The following is a 16,358-nucleotide window of genomic DNA, read 5'->3' as shown; positions in this document are numbered from 1 at the left end:
ATAACTTTTAAATGATCCGAAAACGTTTTTCAAAAATTTTGTTAATTGGCTGACAAGCGCGAAATCTTGGTCCTGCACTGCATAACGAGCTTCTCCTGTTAGACGCGTGTAGAGCACTCTTGTTAAATATCTTTCTTCCTCGGTTGGCGTCATGGCTTTTGCTAAATTACACCCCTCTATGAAATGATCTACTGGAATATTCTGTCCGTCGAAGAAAGGAACGGCACCAACGGCGTAATGCAACGTATTATTATTCATTTTTATGGATTTTAATTTATTTTTTCCTGAAACTTCAAAGTTTTGTGTAAGAGGAGTCTCGCTTCCTGCCGTCGGTTCTTTATCGGTTAATGCCTCTGTTGTGCTTATCAATTCTATTTCTTTATTCTTTAAAATTTCTAATCTTTCCGACGGTGGTTTATCGCTTGATTCTACTGCGGATTCAGTGACAGCTAAGCGGAAAGAGTACACAGATTCTCCAAGAGAACGATATAAGGTAGGTTGTGCTTTGTTACAGTGCTTTGTCAATGATGTCTGTTCTAAACTTTCATCCGGAATAGGACTAAGAGGGTTATCAAAAGCTCGCGGTTTTAACCCGAATGCAGTTTCTGAAAGCGGACTGTCACTCAAAATTCTCCGAATGTCAGGAGTTGCGGGTTCAATTATAGGTAAGAGAGTAGATGCGGGGGGAACACTTGAAGATTCAGAGGGTGCAGAAAGAGCGTAAGGTGTGGATGCGTATTGTGGCTCAATTGTTTTAGAAGTTTTAGGCGTTGCTTGTATGGCCTGTTGATATGCCTTTTCAACCTTCGATTTATCTGAATTTGATCGCGTATTCATGCCCTTTTTCAACAGTCACTCTTATCATCCCGGACGAGCCCCCAATTTTTATATGTTACGTCCTGGAGGAGGAGCGCAACTTGGCGCTTGCTTTCGCAAACTCCGACGTACTCGCAAGTCAGCGGTACAGATCAAGGATCGGAGCGATCCCTTCATCTGACGCGGACGTACGCCGGTGGTCCTTGATTTAGATTAAGGAACTGAATCCTTTTACCTGGGATAGGACCGTGAGCGACGGTTGAGCGAAGGAAAGGAGAATTTTTGTTGAGAATAATTAGTCGGAAATCGTATTAGGTGCGCAACTAAGTTCTCGCTGTTTTTTTGATGAAAATGCAACTTTATTGTGAAAAATATTATTGTGAAAAAATGGTTACAAATGAATCATTCAAAATATTGCCCATCGCTAGCGACAACTTTTTCCCATCTTTCTGGCAGAGCTCGGATACCGTCACGGTAGAAGTGTTCGTCTTTTGAGGCTATCCACGAATCAAGCGATTTTGAGATGTCTTCATATGAGCGGAACTGCTGATTAGCCAGACCATGTGCCATCGAACGGAACAAGTAATAATCGGACGGCGCAATATCTGGGGAATATGGCGGGTGGAGTAGGACTTCCCATTTGAGCGTTTCTAAGTAGGTTTTAACGGGTTTGGCAACGTGAGACCGAGCGTTGTCATGCTGTAAAATCATTTTTTCGTGCCTCTGCTCGTATTGTGGCCGCTTTTCGCGCAGTGCTCGGCTCAATCGCATCAATTGAGTTCGATACCGTTCCCCAGTGATGGTTTCGTTCGGTTTCAACAGCTCATAATAAATAACACCGCCCTGGTCCCACCAAATATACAGCAAAACCTTCGCAGCGTGAATATTCGGCCGAGCCGACGACGTAGAAGCATGACCGGGCAGTCCCCATAATTTTGTTCTCTTTGGGTTGCTGTAATGAATCCATTTTTCATCACCTGTAACGATGCGATGAAGAAAACCCTTCCTTTTTTGCCGCTGGAGCAGTTGTTCACAGGCGAAAAAACGACGCTCAACGTCTCTTGGCTTCAAATCATAAGGAACCCAAGTTCCTTGTTTTTGAATCATTCCCAACGCATGCAATCGCTTGGAAATGGCTTGGCGGGTAACTCCTAATGCTGAAGCAAGCTCTTTTTGCATTTGGCACGGATCCTCATCGAGCAATGCCTCCAATTCAGCGTCTTCGAAGGTTTTTGGCCTTCCTTCACGCGAACGGTCGTCAACATCGAAATCACCGTCTTTAAAGCGACGGAACCAATCACGGCACGTTGTTTCACTTAGAGCAGCATCTCCGTAAACTTTTTGGAGCTCTCGATGCGCTTCAGCCGCCGTTTTCTTCGAATGAAAGAAGAAAAGCAACATTTCCCGCAAATGACGATTATTTGGCACAAAATCAGACATCTTCACACAACCAAAAGTATATGACGCAAAAACAAAATCACTAATGTGTCAAAGCGGTTTGTTTACCATATGTCTAAGCTTGGTTCATGACATTTTAGTTATGTCACAATCGACCAGCACTTACTACTGGAGCCATCTCTTGAAAAACAGCGGGAACTTAGTTGCGCACCTAATAATTGGATTGCAATTACAAATAATTTGTTTTATTGATGATTAAGCGGAAGTTTATGAAGAAATAAAATTTGTACGATTTATTTATGTATACATATGTGTTGTGTAATTACATGGGTGTGATGATGTGGTGGGTTCTGGCGAGAATTCTTAATTAGTCCGAGGGATATTCGGATAAGGAAAGATCTTGTGTCGGGGTGGCTGGCGGTGAGGGAGAGGATCGTCGCGAGGACGCCTCTGAGAGAGAAGGAGAATAAATGGGGATGAGCCCGCGAAGTAACGCCGCGTGGAAACCATGTGTGCCCCCTCGTAACGGTGAGGTCGACAGGGAAGGTGTGGGGGATGGACTTCTAAGGAACGGGGAGGTTGTCGGAGATCGGTTCTCAGTGGGACTCAAGGATGTAGGAGAGTAAGATATGGGAGGGGTTTCGGGAGGAGAATCTGGAAGGAACAATAAGCTCGGGATTCTTGGTTCGTCAGGGCGGACAATATAATCCGGACGATCTTGTAATGAAAAATTTATAAAAGCTACTTCTAAATCCTCGCGGTTTTCGTACTCTCCTGCAGTAGTCAGGTCCGTTTGGATTAGATAATTTTGAGCCACTGCAATTGTATTTTACAGTTAAAGAGGAATGACAAGGGGAATAGAAAAGGAGTTGAAACAAAATGAAAAGAAAAGAGATCACTCAGATGAAAGAAAATATAAATGACTTACTGCTGGACTCTTCTGATCTTAGTAGACAATGAAAGGTATGGTTGCTGCGTCTCTGTGTGGATAGATGCAAGTTCTGCGCCAAGGACAGGCAGCTGGTTTTGGCAAAATCGCTCTCAATGTCTCAAGAAGGCACAAGATCGTTGCACCGAAAAATTAACAAGTGAAGAATACTGGTTGGTCTAAGCCACAAGTTGGCTTGATTGTTAAGAAAATCCTGAAGGAGTGCTGGAGAGAAGCGTCTGTCCTGAGTGCTGGATCGGCAAGAAGTGTCTGAGGCTTTTGACTTTTCTCAAAAAGTCAGCTCGGTTGAAAGAGTGGGGTTTTGGGGGATATGTTCCAGATGATTATTTTATAGGAGATAAGATGCATGTGGCAATAAGAGGATTTCGAAAGACTTTTGTAAATAAAAAAAATCGTGGCAGCTATCTTAAGAAGTAAATATCGATATTTATAAGAACGATGTCGTGATGCTGGTATCAGTGACTAAGTTCGTAGGAAACCAAATAGGGATTAGGTTAAGATTATTAGTATTTTCGGGTATCAAAATTTCCAGAAATTGTTCGTGTGATAACTTGTGAGATAGGTCGTGTGGTAACACGCCTGAGCGCATTCAGACGTGTAATCAGTAAAAATAAATTCGATTTCTCTTATTTATATAAGAGTTTTGAGGTTCGTTGAGTCAGCATGACGTAACACCGTAAATCTTATCTATAAAATATATAGTTTATGAGAAAATTTTTATACAATAATTGCAATGGAAATAGGAGTAAAAATATATTATATTTTCGCTGGAGGATTTTTCGATGATAATTCATTATTCTCGTAAATAGAATTCGCATATACGAGAGCATTAGTGAATTCACCTTTAAAATCTTCATTTTCAAAAGATCTTTCTTCTAGCGATTCTACATCAACTATTTTGCTTGTTGAAGGATTCTCTGACATTGTTATGATATATGTAATTTAAATATGATCACCGAACTGCTCTGTATCACTAGTAAACGCACACTGCTGCTTACTCTACTGACGACTGTTCCGATGCTCGAATCATTTCGTCATTCTTAACGATCGTTTAGAATGACACAAAGGAAGATTTTGGAGGGGGATTGCCAGAAGAGATAAAGACACAACACAACTTCAACACAACACGACTTCAACACAACACAGAGAGTTGTAACAGAAACAAATATTTTATATATACGATATAGGATTACGAAAAATTATCTCATACTAGTTTAACCCTTTGCGGTCGGCCGATTTCGAAGAGATCGATAAACATTGATATCTGTAAGTTGATCTAAACATTTGAATCTAGCATCGGGAGGACAGTTTTCTTTCATTATCGCTAGCCACGTTTGCCGTGCCGCGCGCCAGGCGATCATGAATGCCAGCCTGGCGGCACCGACTTCTACGACGACTTGCGAATGCCGCCACAGTGGCGGCATCGACCACAAAGGGTTAATAGCACTCCTATATATTTAATAACAATATTTTTATTCCTATTTCCATTGCAATTATTATATAAAAATTTTCTCATACACTATATATCAGGTGTAGTAAAAAGAAATCCATTATTTTTGCATGAAATTGAAGGCTTTAATTACCATAGTTAGAATGATCCGATTTAGATCAAATATGCGCCGTTTTGTTCGATAACTTGTTGCCATTTTGAAGGTAATTTCATTATGCCTCTCTCATAGAAGCCCTCGTCCCTATTGGTAAAAAATTGAAACAGTCGATTTTCACAAGCCTCTCTTGAAGCGAATTTTTCACCAGCAAAATTGTTCGCCATGAACAGGAACAGAGGGTAATCACTTGGTGCCAGATCCGGACTATAAGGTGGATGCATAAGAACCTCCCAACCGCTTGGTTGGGAGATTCTTATGCATCCACCTTATACTCCCGGAGCTTCTGCCGAGTCACTATCGATGTGTGTGGCCTGGCGTTGTCCTGATGGAACACAATTTCTCTCCTATTGGCCAAAGCTGGCTGCTTCTGGGCGATTGCTTCCTTCAGACGGTCCAATTGTTGACAGTACAGTTCCGAGTTAAGAGTTTTGCCGTAGGGGAGCAGTTCATAGTAGATAATTCCCTGCCAATCCCACCAAACACACAGCAAAACCTTCCTGGCCGTCAATCCTGGCTTGGCCACCGTTTCCGCCGGCTCACCGCGATTCAACCACAACCGTTTTCACTTGACGTTGTCGTAAGTGATCCACTTTTCATCACCAGTGACCAACCGCTTCAGAAATGGGTCGATTTTGTTGCGATTCAGCAGCGATTCGCAGATGGAAATTCGGTATCAAATTGACGTATAGATCAATTTGATCTAACAATCAAAAGCTCGTGTCTTCTCCAAACAATGCTTACGCTTACCGTGCTTACATGGAGGTGTTATTAAATTATGCTTTATCAGTAGAAACCTTCCACGTGGCTTCGTGCCTGTGGTACAGCGATACTGCAGGGAACATGAATGCTCTACCTGGAGCGACACCAAGCAATCACGGACTCGACAAGCGAGCCACTTTTGTACAAGGAAGACGAACACTCGATCTCATAGATCATCTTCACTGCGACGTCTTCAATCAAGATAAATTCTTGATCAACGGTGTCGAAGTGCGCATGAGGCTTGTTCGTTCGAAATACTCCTTCTGCCTTATGGAGGGAAATACTATGTCACGGATACGCATTTTAGATGCTACACTACTCATCAGAAGAGCTACAATAAACCCAGGCATATTACTCGCTCATACGAAAATGTTGACCAGGACTACTGCTAAATACCCCCTCACGAGAATCGAGGTTAAATCATTCACGATTCATAGCGGCGTCGTAGGAGAGACACTGGACAACGTCATTTTTGGACAAATACCAAAGCGCATAATTGTCGGCTTTGTCGATAACAAAGCGTTTAACGCTGCCCGGCATTTAAATCCATTCAATTTCCAGTATTATGAAATAAATTTCTTTTCGTTGTATGTCGATGGTACTCAAATCTCTAGCAGACCGTTACAACCCAAATTCTCTGGTAACGAGATGTTCTACGTCGAGGCGTATCACACACTTTTCTCAGGAACAGACATTCACTTTTTGATCGAAACTAATTCCATATCCAGAGGAGATTATCCTGCTGGTTATACTCCTTTCGCTTTTGATCTCACTCCTGATCTGTCAGCTAATTGCGCGAGCCAATGGAACCTTGTGAAACGCCGTAGTTTACGAATGGAAGTACTATTCGAAAGAGCCCTCACAACAACGGTCAATTGCTTAGTTTACGCTGAATTTGAAAGTGTGCTGGAAATAGATTCTTCTCGTCAAGTCATTGTAGATTATAGCAGTTAGAGAAACATGTCTCCCATTTTTCTTTTCGGCGTCTTTCCCCTTCCTGTGTAAAGATTTTCAACATCATTCTCCTCCTCCGGCATTTTACTCCTCCAGAGTAAAAATTTTGAGAAAAGAACTCAGTCGACTTCGAGCCGTAAAGAGTATAGCTTCGGCAAAGCAGAATTGCGAATACAGCGGGAACATGGATGTGATCATCGAAGTGCAGTGTTTCTGCGAAAGCAACGATACCTATGTGCTCAAGGAGGTGGCTATTGTCGGTATTAATGAGGCATTTGTCGGACATTTAATCTTAGCTCCAGAGTATTCATTTGCGGAATTGAACGAAAAATCAAGATGGATAAATAACTGGCTTTCGCTGAATTATCATGGAATCGAGTGGTACGATGGGGAAACTAACCCAAAATATTTTTATCCGCGCTTGTGTAAAATTACGAGTCATATTCGTGTCTTCATGACAAAAGGCAAGGAAAAAGTGAGCTACTTGCAAAATTTGTTAATGCGAAACGTGTATAATCTGAAGAATATCTCGCCGACGTCCAGTGATCTTTCACCCAGCGAACGAATAGAAGGCTGCTCATTCCACACATTTAGAAAACACAGACGTTATCATTGTGCATTAGGCGATGCATACAAAATGAAACACTGGTTCATCGAACAAAGTCCAATCAACATCAGGAAACGCGACAACATCTATATGACCCGGTGTTTGTCCTCCAAAATCGACGAGGAAGACAGGGAAAATAGTTATTCCGACAAATCAGGAAGCGAACAGTCGCCGATTGAAGAAGAGGAAAACGAGACAAATACTGTGTTGGAACATTCCGTCGAGCCATCGAAGACTATAACAATCGCGTTACCAGAGGTAAACGAAATTATATAAAATGAATTCGCTCGAAATTCAACATGCATTGCAACATCTCAATGCTAGATACACAGGCGTCTATCCAGCCGACAGACTACCGAGGGTGTGGATGAGGTCGACGACAGTAGTCGCTAATACGGACAATCATGATCGTCCGGGACAGCACTGGGTCGCATTCTACGGCGATCGGAATGGAGCGGCCACATACTTCGACAGCTACGGGATGCCACCCTGGGACTCACGATTTCTCCTGCGTCTTAGAAGAAATTCCGTTACTTACCAATGGAATACCTTTCAGCTACAGCTCTCATCGACGACTTGTGGTCATTATTGTTGTGTTTTTCTTTACTTTATGTGTCGGGGTTATAACCTCGAGTAGTTTAACAGTATGTTTACTAATGATTGTGAACGAAACGATCAGTTGATTGTACGAATGTATAAGAAAATCTTTTGTCAATGTAAGCCTCTAGATTATCATATCCATGTGTACCAGCTTCAATTCCGTATTAAGGAAAATGTATTAGGAGTACAAATAAGTTCCCGCCGTTTGACAAAAGATGACCCCACCAGAAGGTTATGTTGAAATTGTCAGATGTAAAACGTATTATTGTAAGTTTGGACATATGGTAACAACATAGCCTTGAAGTATTAGTGACTCCGTATCAGCATCACATAACTTTTTGCTTGCGAAAATGTCAAGTTTTGTGCCGAATAAGCGTCATTTGTGGGAACTTTTGATTTACTTCTTTAATTTGAAGAAATCTGCAATTGAGGCGCATCGATTGCTTGTAGAAGCATATGGTGAGACTGCTTTAAATGAGAGAAGTTGTCGTGAGTGGTTTCAAAAGTTTAAAAACGGTGAGTTTGACGTGGAAGACAAAGAACGTAGTGGAAGGCTGAAAGTGTATGAAGACACGGAGTTGGAAGCATTATTCGAGGAAGATTCGTGCCAAACGCAAGAAGAACTTGCACTTACATTAGAAGTGACTCAACAAGCAATTCCACATCGTTTAAAATCGTTGTGAATGATTCAAAAACAAGGAAATTGGGTTCCATATAAACTGAAGCCGAGAGACGTTGAACGCCGATTTTGCACGTGTGAAATGCTGCTTGCCAGGCATAAAAGAAAGGGTGTTTTGCATCGTATAGTTACTGGTGATGAAAAATGGATCCACTACGATAACCTAAAGAAGAGAAAATCATGGGGACCACCTGACTACGCTTCAGCATCGACAGCCAAACCGAATATTCATGGAAAAACTCATGCTGTGTATTTGGTGGGATCAGCTTGATGTCGTGTATTATGAGTTGCTCAAACCGAGCGAAACCATTACTGGAACTCTCCACCGAACACAATTAATGAGATTGAGCCGAGCACTCAAGGAAAAATGCGCCCATTACTACTCCAGACACGATAAAATTATTCTCCTACATGACAACGCTCGGCCACATGTTGCAAAACCGGTCAAAACCTATTTGGAAACACTTAATTTGGAAGTCCTACCCTATCCGCCGTATTCACTAGACATTGCCTCTTCCGATTATCACTTGTTCCTGTCGGTGGCATATGGCCTGTCTAAACAGCGCTTTATGATGGTATGAAGATATCATCATAAAGCGCTGTTAAGATAGTGCTCATATGAAGATACTAAAAATTGGGTCGATTCGTGGGTAGCCTCAAAAAATGAAGAGTTCTTCCGACGTGGTATTCGAATGCTGCCAGAAAGATGGGAAAAAGTAGTGGCTAGTGATGGACAATGCTTTGAATAAAACGTAATATACCGTTCTTTCACAATAAATTCCTAATTTTTGATAGAAAACGGCGGAAACTTATTTGTACTCCTAATATAAGAATAAAATGTGAATTAATTCTATGAAAAATATTGTGCATTCCTTTCTCTTCACCTCTTCGCTCTTCCCTGTGATTTTCAGTTCGAGGTAACAAATCCCGTTGTAAACTTTTCGAGTTCGAAAGCGAGGGGACCCGCACAGGTAAAAATATTTGGGTAGACATAGACCAGAGGTATCATCTTCCAATCGCTGGGTAGTTTTTGTCTTCAAAATGATCCCTACCTGCTCGAACATGCTCGCACACGTTCAGGAGAGTCAAGAGCTGGGGTCTCATGGTGGGGTCCCGAGTCCCGTAAGTTCTAGAATTCGCCAAATTTTTCACGCGTGACGTCAATGCTCTTCGTATATATACAATATAGCTTGTTTCCATCAGGGTATAGCAGTAGCGTAGTTCATAAGACGCTTGACTCGAAAGCCAGCGGATCCAAGTTCGAATCCGGCCAGGTCCACAGGATTTTTCCAGAGACTTCGCACTAACCACACACACACACACACAACAACATCTTTCCGTTCTACGTGTACGCCATGAAACCAGTTTCTACCACAGAGTAGCAGTAGAGCAGTGGTAAGACGTTTGACTCAAGAGCCTTTGAGGTCCCGTGTTCGAGCCTCGCAGAGTGCCTAGGAAATTTTTCCAAAAGTAATATGCAAATTAACCAGCTGACCAATAGCTAAAGAATCACAACAACGCCTAATATGAATAATAAATATTTAATATTCAGATTACGCTAATTTTTATTCCGGTAATTCCAATTTCCGCCATTTTCAGCCTTGGGGGTAGGTATGGCCACTCAAAACATTCTCCCTCTAATCGACCCTCTGGCGCCGGTGGGCGTGGTCTAGTGGCACCAGAGAGTGGAGTGGGAATGTTTTGACTGGCCATACCTACCCCCATAGTACTTATTCCTCTCCTACTACTATTTCTCTCTTTATTCCCATTCCTTCACACGCTCTTCCTTTTTTACTTCTTCTTTTCGCTGTTTGTACATTTCATCTGAATTCCTTCGGTAATCGCCCTCTCCACAATTTATAATATATATATACTGGATGATCTGGAATAATTTCTTGTCTTCAATATACCATATTTTTGAGCAAATTCTAAGAATCTGTTTTTTCTCTTGCAAAATGTTATCCGATGCTTAGTTACTGATTTATTAAGATAAATAGTTCGTCTATTACAGGCTAGCTACAAAAGGCAGGCAAGGGCGAAACAATTAACCGTCTGCGCGCGCACCACGTAGGTGTTGATGTTGGGCGCTTTGTGCGATGTGCTCATCGACGCATGTGATAACATTCATACATATTATTTTTAAAATTTGAAAATTTTAAAAATCGCGGTAATAGCAAATATAATATTATAATATTAAAAATAAATCCAATTTTCACCGCGTCACAATACGCTACAACAAACTTTTTTTTCTTTGCCTGGCAAGCAAAGGAGTTGCGATAAACAAATGATTCAAAATGGCATTTTTTGACAACTCATGTGGTAGCTATGTCTCTTTCTTGTGAATTTTTTCCATCGCATGCAAGAGTTTTGAGACGGCCATTGGAGTAACATTTAACGCTTTCAACAACTTTAAAAACATTTGAGCTGGATTCTCATCGAGCAATTCTTGTAGCTCAACATCTTCAAATTTTTTCGACTGTCCGGGACGTTCTTTACCTTTCACGTCAAAATAATCATTTCGAAAGCATTCAAACCAAACTCTACATGTTCTTTTCGATGGAATTTCATCACCATACCCTTCGGATAATATATGATGCGTTTTAGCTGCGGTTTTCTTGCGGTCGAAGTAATAGAGCACATATCGGAAAAATTGCTTATCGCGGTTCGTTTTCAATCGATTGGAAAATCAAACTATCTAATCTAATCTTGGCGTCGAGAAATTTAATTTATAAAAACTGAATCACTTTCACAGTAAGCTTAAACTACAACAAATATGCGACTTTACCGTTGAAATTCGCTAGCGTTGGAGCCAGTACCCTCTAGTAGCAAGCGACAGGAATTAAGTTTATTATCTAATAGCACCAGTTCATAATCTCTGTCTCCCTTATAAAGGAGAGCATGTTCGAGTACGAACCTGTGCTGATATCTTTGGAGTCAGCAAATACGTTCCTCAATGTCCTTAATCTATTGCGAGGCAAAGCGTCGCATTCTACGACTATATGGTTGACTGTTTCTGGGGTTTGTCCATAGAATCTGCAATTTTGGTCACCTTGATACAGCCTCCAGTTGAATAAGTGTTTTTTCGTAGGTGCATGCTTTGCTAGAGTGGCCACCATAATTTTGAGCTGATATGTTTTAGCAGAATTTTAGCTCTTTTTTGGCATAGTCTATCTATAAATAATATTCCATGCTTAATACCCGGAATGGTTTTCCGGATTCTAATCTGTTACTCATACGCCCATCAGCCGGTAACGGCCCTGGTTGTGCATTTGGAAATACCTAGCACCCGCTTCGGGCCAATATAATGAGAAGTAGCTCCCTGTCTGGCTAGTTTATTAGGTTTCTCATTTCCCTCCACTCCATTGTGTTCTGGTACCCACAAAAGTTGAACCTTGTTCCGGCCAGCTGGAGTCGTAAGAGTGTCAATACATTCTAAAACAAATCTGGAGGTCAATGTAGGTCTCGCAATAGCCTTCAGCGCAGCCTGACTATCTGAAAAGATGAGAATATGCTTATTTACATGGGCTCTTCTAATATTTTCCCTTACACAGCAGTTTAGCAGTTTGTATATTTCAACTTGGAAGATTGTGCAAGCATCCCCAGTGGCAGACTAATCTTTGCCTTTGATCTCTCGTCATATATTTCAACTTCTTTACCTGAGTCTATGCTGGATTCGTCTATATACCAGATCAGGATATTCTCAGGATAGTTTCTGTTTTAGTTATTTCAGTAATCTGGGTCTATAATAACCTTAAATTTCTTATGAAAGGTAGGAGTAATGTGATCTGATCTCATCTGTTGAATAGGATCGCTTACTTCACTTTCAATACTGAATATACCCTCATTCATCCAGTTCTTTTGTCCTAGCAGTTGCGTCTTATGAAGTGGTATTTTTACTTCCTTTTTAACAAGGAGGTTTATCGGAGTCAAGTTCAAAATATTCAATATTATGCAAGTTTTTTAACTGCAAAATAAACTATAAAAATACCAACGAGAAAGATGGGTGTTAATTAATCTTTACAAAAGAATATAAATTCGTAGATACGCTTAAAAGTAAGAATATCTTGTACTTCCTGAACGTAATTAACATTCCGTTCTGCTCGTTTGTATTTTTATAGTTATTCGAGATTAAGCATTTCGAACTAAATCAGTCAAATTGTTATATTTTTCTGGAAGCGTGAAGAATTCTGTTTTTACGTGATCAGAGACTGTTGATAATGAGATGTTTACGGAACGCCTTTGTCGCTCGGCACATCGCACGCTAAACGGTAAATTCAGTGGATTGCGATTGTTCAAATCGGAAGTCGATCCTTCCAAAACATTTGATCTGATAAAGCTTGTGACGTCTTGATGGCAAGGAGAGTTGCTGCGATTTCAGCTTGATGAAATCTTCTCAATCTGCAGCTCACCTCGTCCTACTGGACATTTCTCTGTGCACAGATTTCGTACTTCCGTGCTTACTCTGTAACGTCGGCTGTTCGGCTCTGCAGTCAGAATAATTTGTTTTCGACAGTCAACATCCGCCGTGTCAATTACTGCACCAAAATTCAACGACGATCATACACGTTTCCGAACTCAGAGCTGGGTTGTGCTGGCATCAGGAGATCGGCCAAAACCATTCAAGTCGATCATCCGAAACATTTGGTCCTTCGAGCTGGATCGGAGAACGTGTAAAGAGCCGTCCGGAAAAAAGACATTCCTCTTAATTGTTTGATATGTCGGAGGCACTCGCCAGGCAGCTTCAACTGAAACAGTTAATCGACCGCACTCTTGATAATTTCATGAAAATTGGGAAAGCACATCTAACACCACGGAAAATACGCTCCTGGATGAGTATTTTCAAGGAAAACTGGATGCAATTCGTGGACGGACACGTCTCCATATCCAAGATGACATCAGAGGCCAGTAAGGCGTCCATTCCATATTTCCAAGACGACTTGTTTGACGCAATAGAAGATATCTACATATCAGCTCTCGATTATATGGCGGAATGCCTTGAAAAATTGGAGCATCCTATAAGTTCCATGAGATCCAATTCTAAACTTCATACACCTTCGGATTCAACTGCATTTTTTATTGCCATCAATTCAGTTACCGCCATTCGACAGACGTAATGGCGACTAGGAGCATTTCCGCGATCGATTTACTGCTTTTATCCTCCACAATAAAGATTTAAATAATTTCACGCAGACGCATTATGTTACTTCCTGTGTACGAGGCCGCGCGCTCGAATGCATTTCGAGTTTAACGGTAACAACGGATAATTTTCCTGTTGCGTAGCAAGCATTGGTAGCGCATTTGGAGATCCGGCGTTGATTATTAAATTTACATTTGTCGACACTGCTGAAATTTGATGGTCATTCCTCGAGAGTCTGTGTGCGATCTACAACTGCGTGATAAAATAAACATCGCTGTCGCGTTGTTACAAAGTTTAAAACGTACATCTGATAATTTATGGAACGATATTCTCGTTTACTTTGTAGTTCAAAAATTAGATTCAGTAACCCGAAAGGCGTGGAATGTCAAATCAAGTGACTCCGACGAACCACCGTTATTTGACGAACTCCTGCTTCTTGAATCTCGCACTCGCGCTCTAGAAGAGTTCTTACGATGCTCTCCTGTTAAGCCTGCATTTTCCACTACTGCATTTATTTTCAAGGATTTAAAGTAGTTATAAACAAGGGAGATTCTAACCCACTTTTTAAAATGAATTTTCAAAAGCCTGATCTTTTTAATGAAATATTTTCAAACCTGACTTTATTAACGAAATATTTTAATTAATACCTCCCTATTGATACCCTCCCTCCTCCCCAGAATTGTTTGATTCTATGGGCAAGATGGCGCCGGGTGGCCGTGACGTCACGCACATGTCCAGAGAAAAACGTGCCGGGATGTAGGTAGGATCGAACCTGAGGGCCCCGCGGTTGCTATCGAACGCTCGAGAACCTTCTAGACTACTGCCTCCTATTGCTAGTAGACGTCACGTTTACGGGTAAGAGATGGCAGCCATTAACGTTACGCACATGTCCAGAGAAAAACGGGCCGGGTGTTGTTGCTAGACTCGAACCTGGGTCCTGCAGCTACTGTCGAACGCTCCAACCTCTTAAGACCACCGTCGCCTATTGCTAGCAGACGTCACGTTTACGGGTAAGACAGGGCGGCCGTGACGACGTCACGCACATGTCCAGAGAAAAACGTGCCGGAATCTAGGTAGGCTCGAACCTGGATCCTGCGGCTACTATCGAACGCTCCAACCTCCTAGACCACCGTCGCCTATTGTTAGTAGACGTCACGTTTACGGATAAGATGGCGGCCGTGACATCACGCACATGTCCAGAGAGAGAAACGTGCCGGGATGTAAGTAGGCTCAAACATGGGCCCCGCGATTACTATCGAACCTGGGTCCCGCCTATCGAACGTTTATCGAACGTCTCTCGAACGTCTATCGAACGTCTCTCGAACGTCTCTCGAACATCTCTCGAACGTCTCTCGAACGTCTCTCGAACGTCTCTCGGACGTCTATCGAACGTCTATCAAACGTCTATTGAACGTCTCTCGAACGTCTAATAATTATCATACCGCAAATAAAGAACTGTATTTTTATCAAACACAATTATCATATAAAATCCTAAGAGGTGACAGGGGATAAGCATGTTGGAAGAAACATCTGAACATACATTTGAAATAATGTTTTATTAAGCGTCGTACAATTATCTCCAAGACCACCAATTGAAAATGTTTAGAACATTCCGTAATGCGCAATTTTTCATATCAAGAGGCACGGTAGTGCCTATTATACGCGAAACTGCGAGTTGAAACGAGGTGAGATATTCATATCTCAGGAATGGCTGAACCGATCGATGTTTTTTTAGTCCCAATCGATTCAGCCTTAAAAAATAGGAAGAAAAGTGTTCTTGTGGTTTTTGTGTATGTTGTCTCTAAATGGAGATATTTTAAGATTAAAGTCTCAATCACAGAAATTATCATTCAGTAAGAAAGTAAGAAAGAAACGCTAGACCGCCGAGGAGAGGGGATTTGTGCTTCTCGTTTTTCTGACACCAGAGGCGTTACGAGCGCGCTGAAGATGCAAAGAGCAGCGAGTGCGAGTGAGCAAGCGATAGAGAATAAGAGAGAAAAGAATAGACCGCCGAGGAGAGAGGATTTGTACTTCTCGTTTTTCCGACACCAGGGGCGCTACGAGAGCGCTGAATAGTAGTATACATACATAACCCATTTCTTCCTAATATTGCGTATACGCAATACGAAGTTTATATAATTAATTATCAATAATTATTTTTTTTCACGAAGTGTTAGACTAATTGTGAAATAAGTTCATTTTAACTGCATTTTGTGAAGTTAAACTTCGTGTTGCGTATACGCAACACTGGGAAGAAATGGTGGGTTAAGTATGCAACATCGGTGCATCGTCATCAGTGGGATATACATTAGTGATTGATTAGGATTTTTTTTATTAAACATCAGTGATTGATTAAGAATATATACATACATTAAGCACGCAACATCAGTGCATCGTCATCATCAGTGGGATACATTAGTGATTGATTAGGATATTTTTTGATTAAACATCAGTGATTGATTAAGAAGTATCATTATTAACAAAAATGATTATTAACAAAAACAAGCAAGGAAGTTTACGAATTTGCGCAGAAAGAAGCTTCGGACATTCCTGCTATAGAAAATCTCAAGGACTTCACACCGCCGCGAAAAAAGAAAAAAGCATCGGTTGTGGTCTATGCATTGCCGGAAAATACAAGTTAAGAAGGACTCGGATATGTTAAATTTTATACTATCCCCTCATCTTATTTGCCTCTAATTCATACGTTTCATTTGAATGAATAGGTGCTAATCACGTGCATAATTTTGCACTTTGTGGTCATACCGGCTGTTAATATGGTAATTCATGCCCATGTATACAAGCACAAAACTTCTGCGAGAAGTTTTATCAGTGCAGCAGCGAATGCCAGAACA

The 16,358-nt window shown here is 41.3% G+C and overlaps 1 protein-coding gene and 1 long non-coding RNA gene across 3 annotated transcripts; both read left to right on the top strand.

Annotated features, from left to right (window-relative positions):
- Positions 1-5,526: 5,526 nt before the first annotated feature.
- Positions 5,527-6,483, top strand: LOC105188038 (uncharacterized). The gene has a single exon (XM_011149259.2). It carries the CDS (start codon positions 5,527-5,529, stop codon positions 6,481-6,483), a length of 957 nt encoding a protein of 318 aa, XP_011147561.2.
- A 9,235-nt stretch (positions 6,484-15,718) lies between these two features.
- Positions 15,719-16,138, top strand: LOC112589688 (uncharacterized). 2 transcript variants are annotated; one of them, XR_003113699.1, is made up of 2 exons: positions 15,719-15,973; positions 16,017-16,138. It is a non-coding gene; the product is annotated as an uncharacterized LOC112589688 (long non-coding RNA). The 2 variants fall into 2 exon arrangements; XR_003113700.1 differs by having other exon boundaries at positions 15,729-15,973; positions 16,021-16,138.
- Positions 16,139-16,358: the final 220 nt, after the last annotated feature.

Source organism: Harpegnathos saltator, unplaced genomic scaffold (assembly GCF_003227715.2).
Source record: "Harpegnathos saltator strain DR-91 unplaced genomic scaffold, Hsal_v8.6 scaffold580, whole genome shotgun sequence".
Classification (NCBI taxonomy): domain Eukaryota; kingdom Metazoa; phylum Arthropoda; class Insecta; order Hymenoptera; family Formicidae; genus Harpegnathos; species Harpegnathos saltator.
Note: the sequence above shows the minus strand (reverse complement) of the source record. Positions and strands in the feature narration are given on the sequence as shown.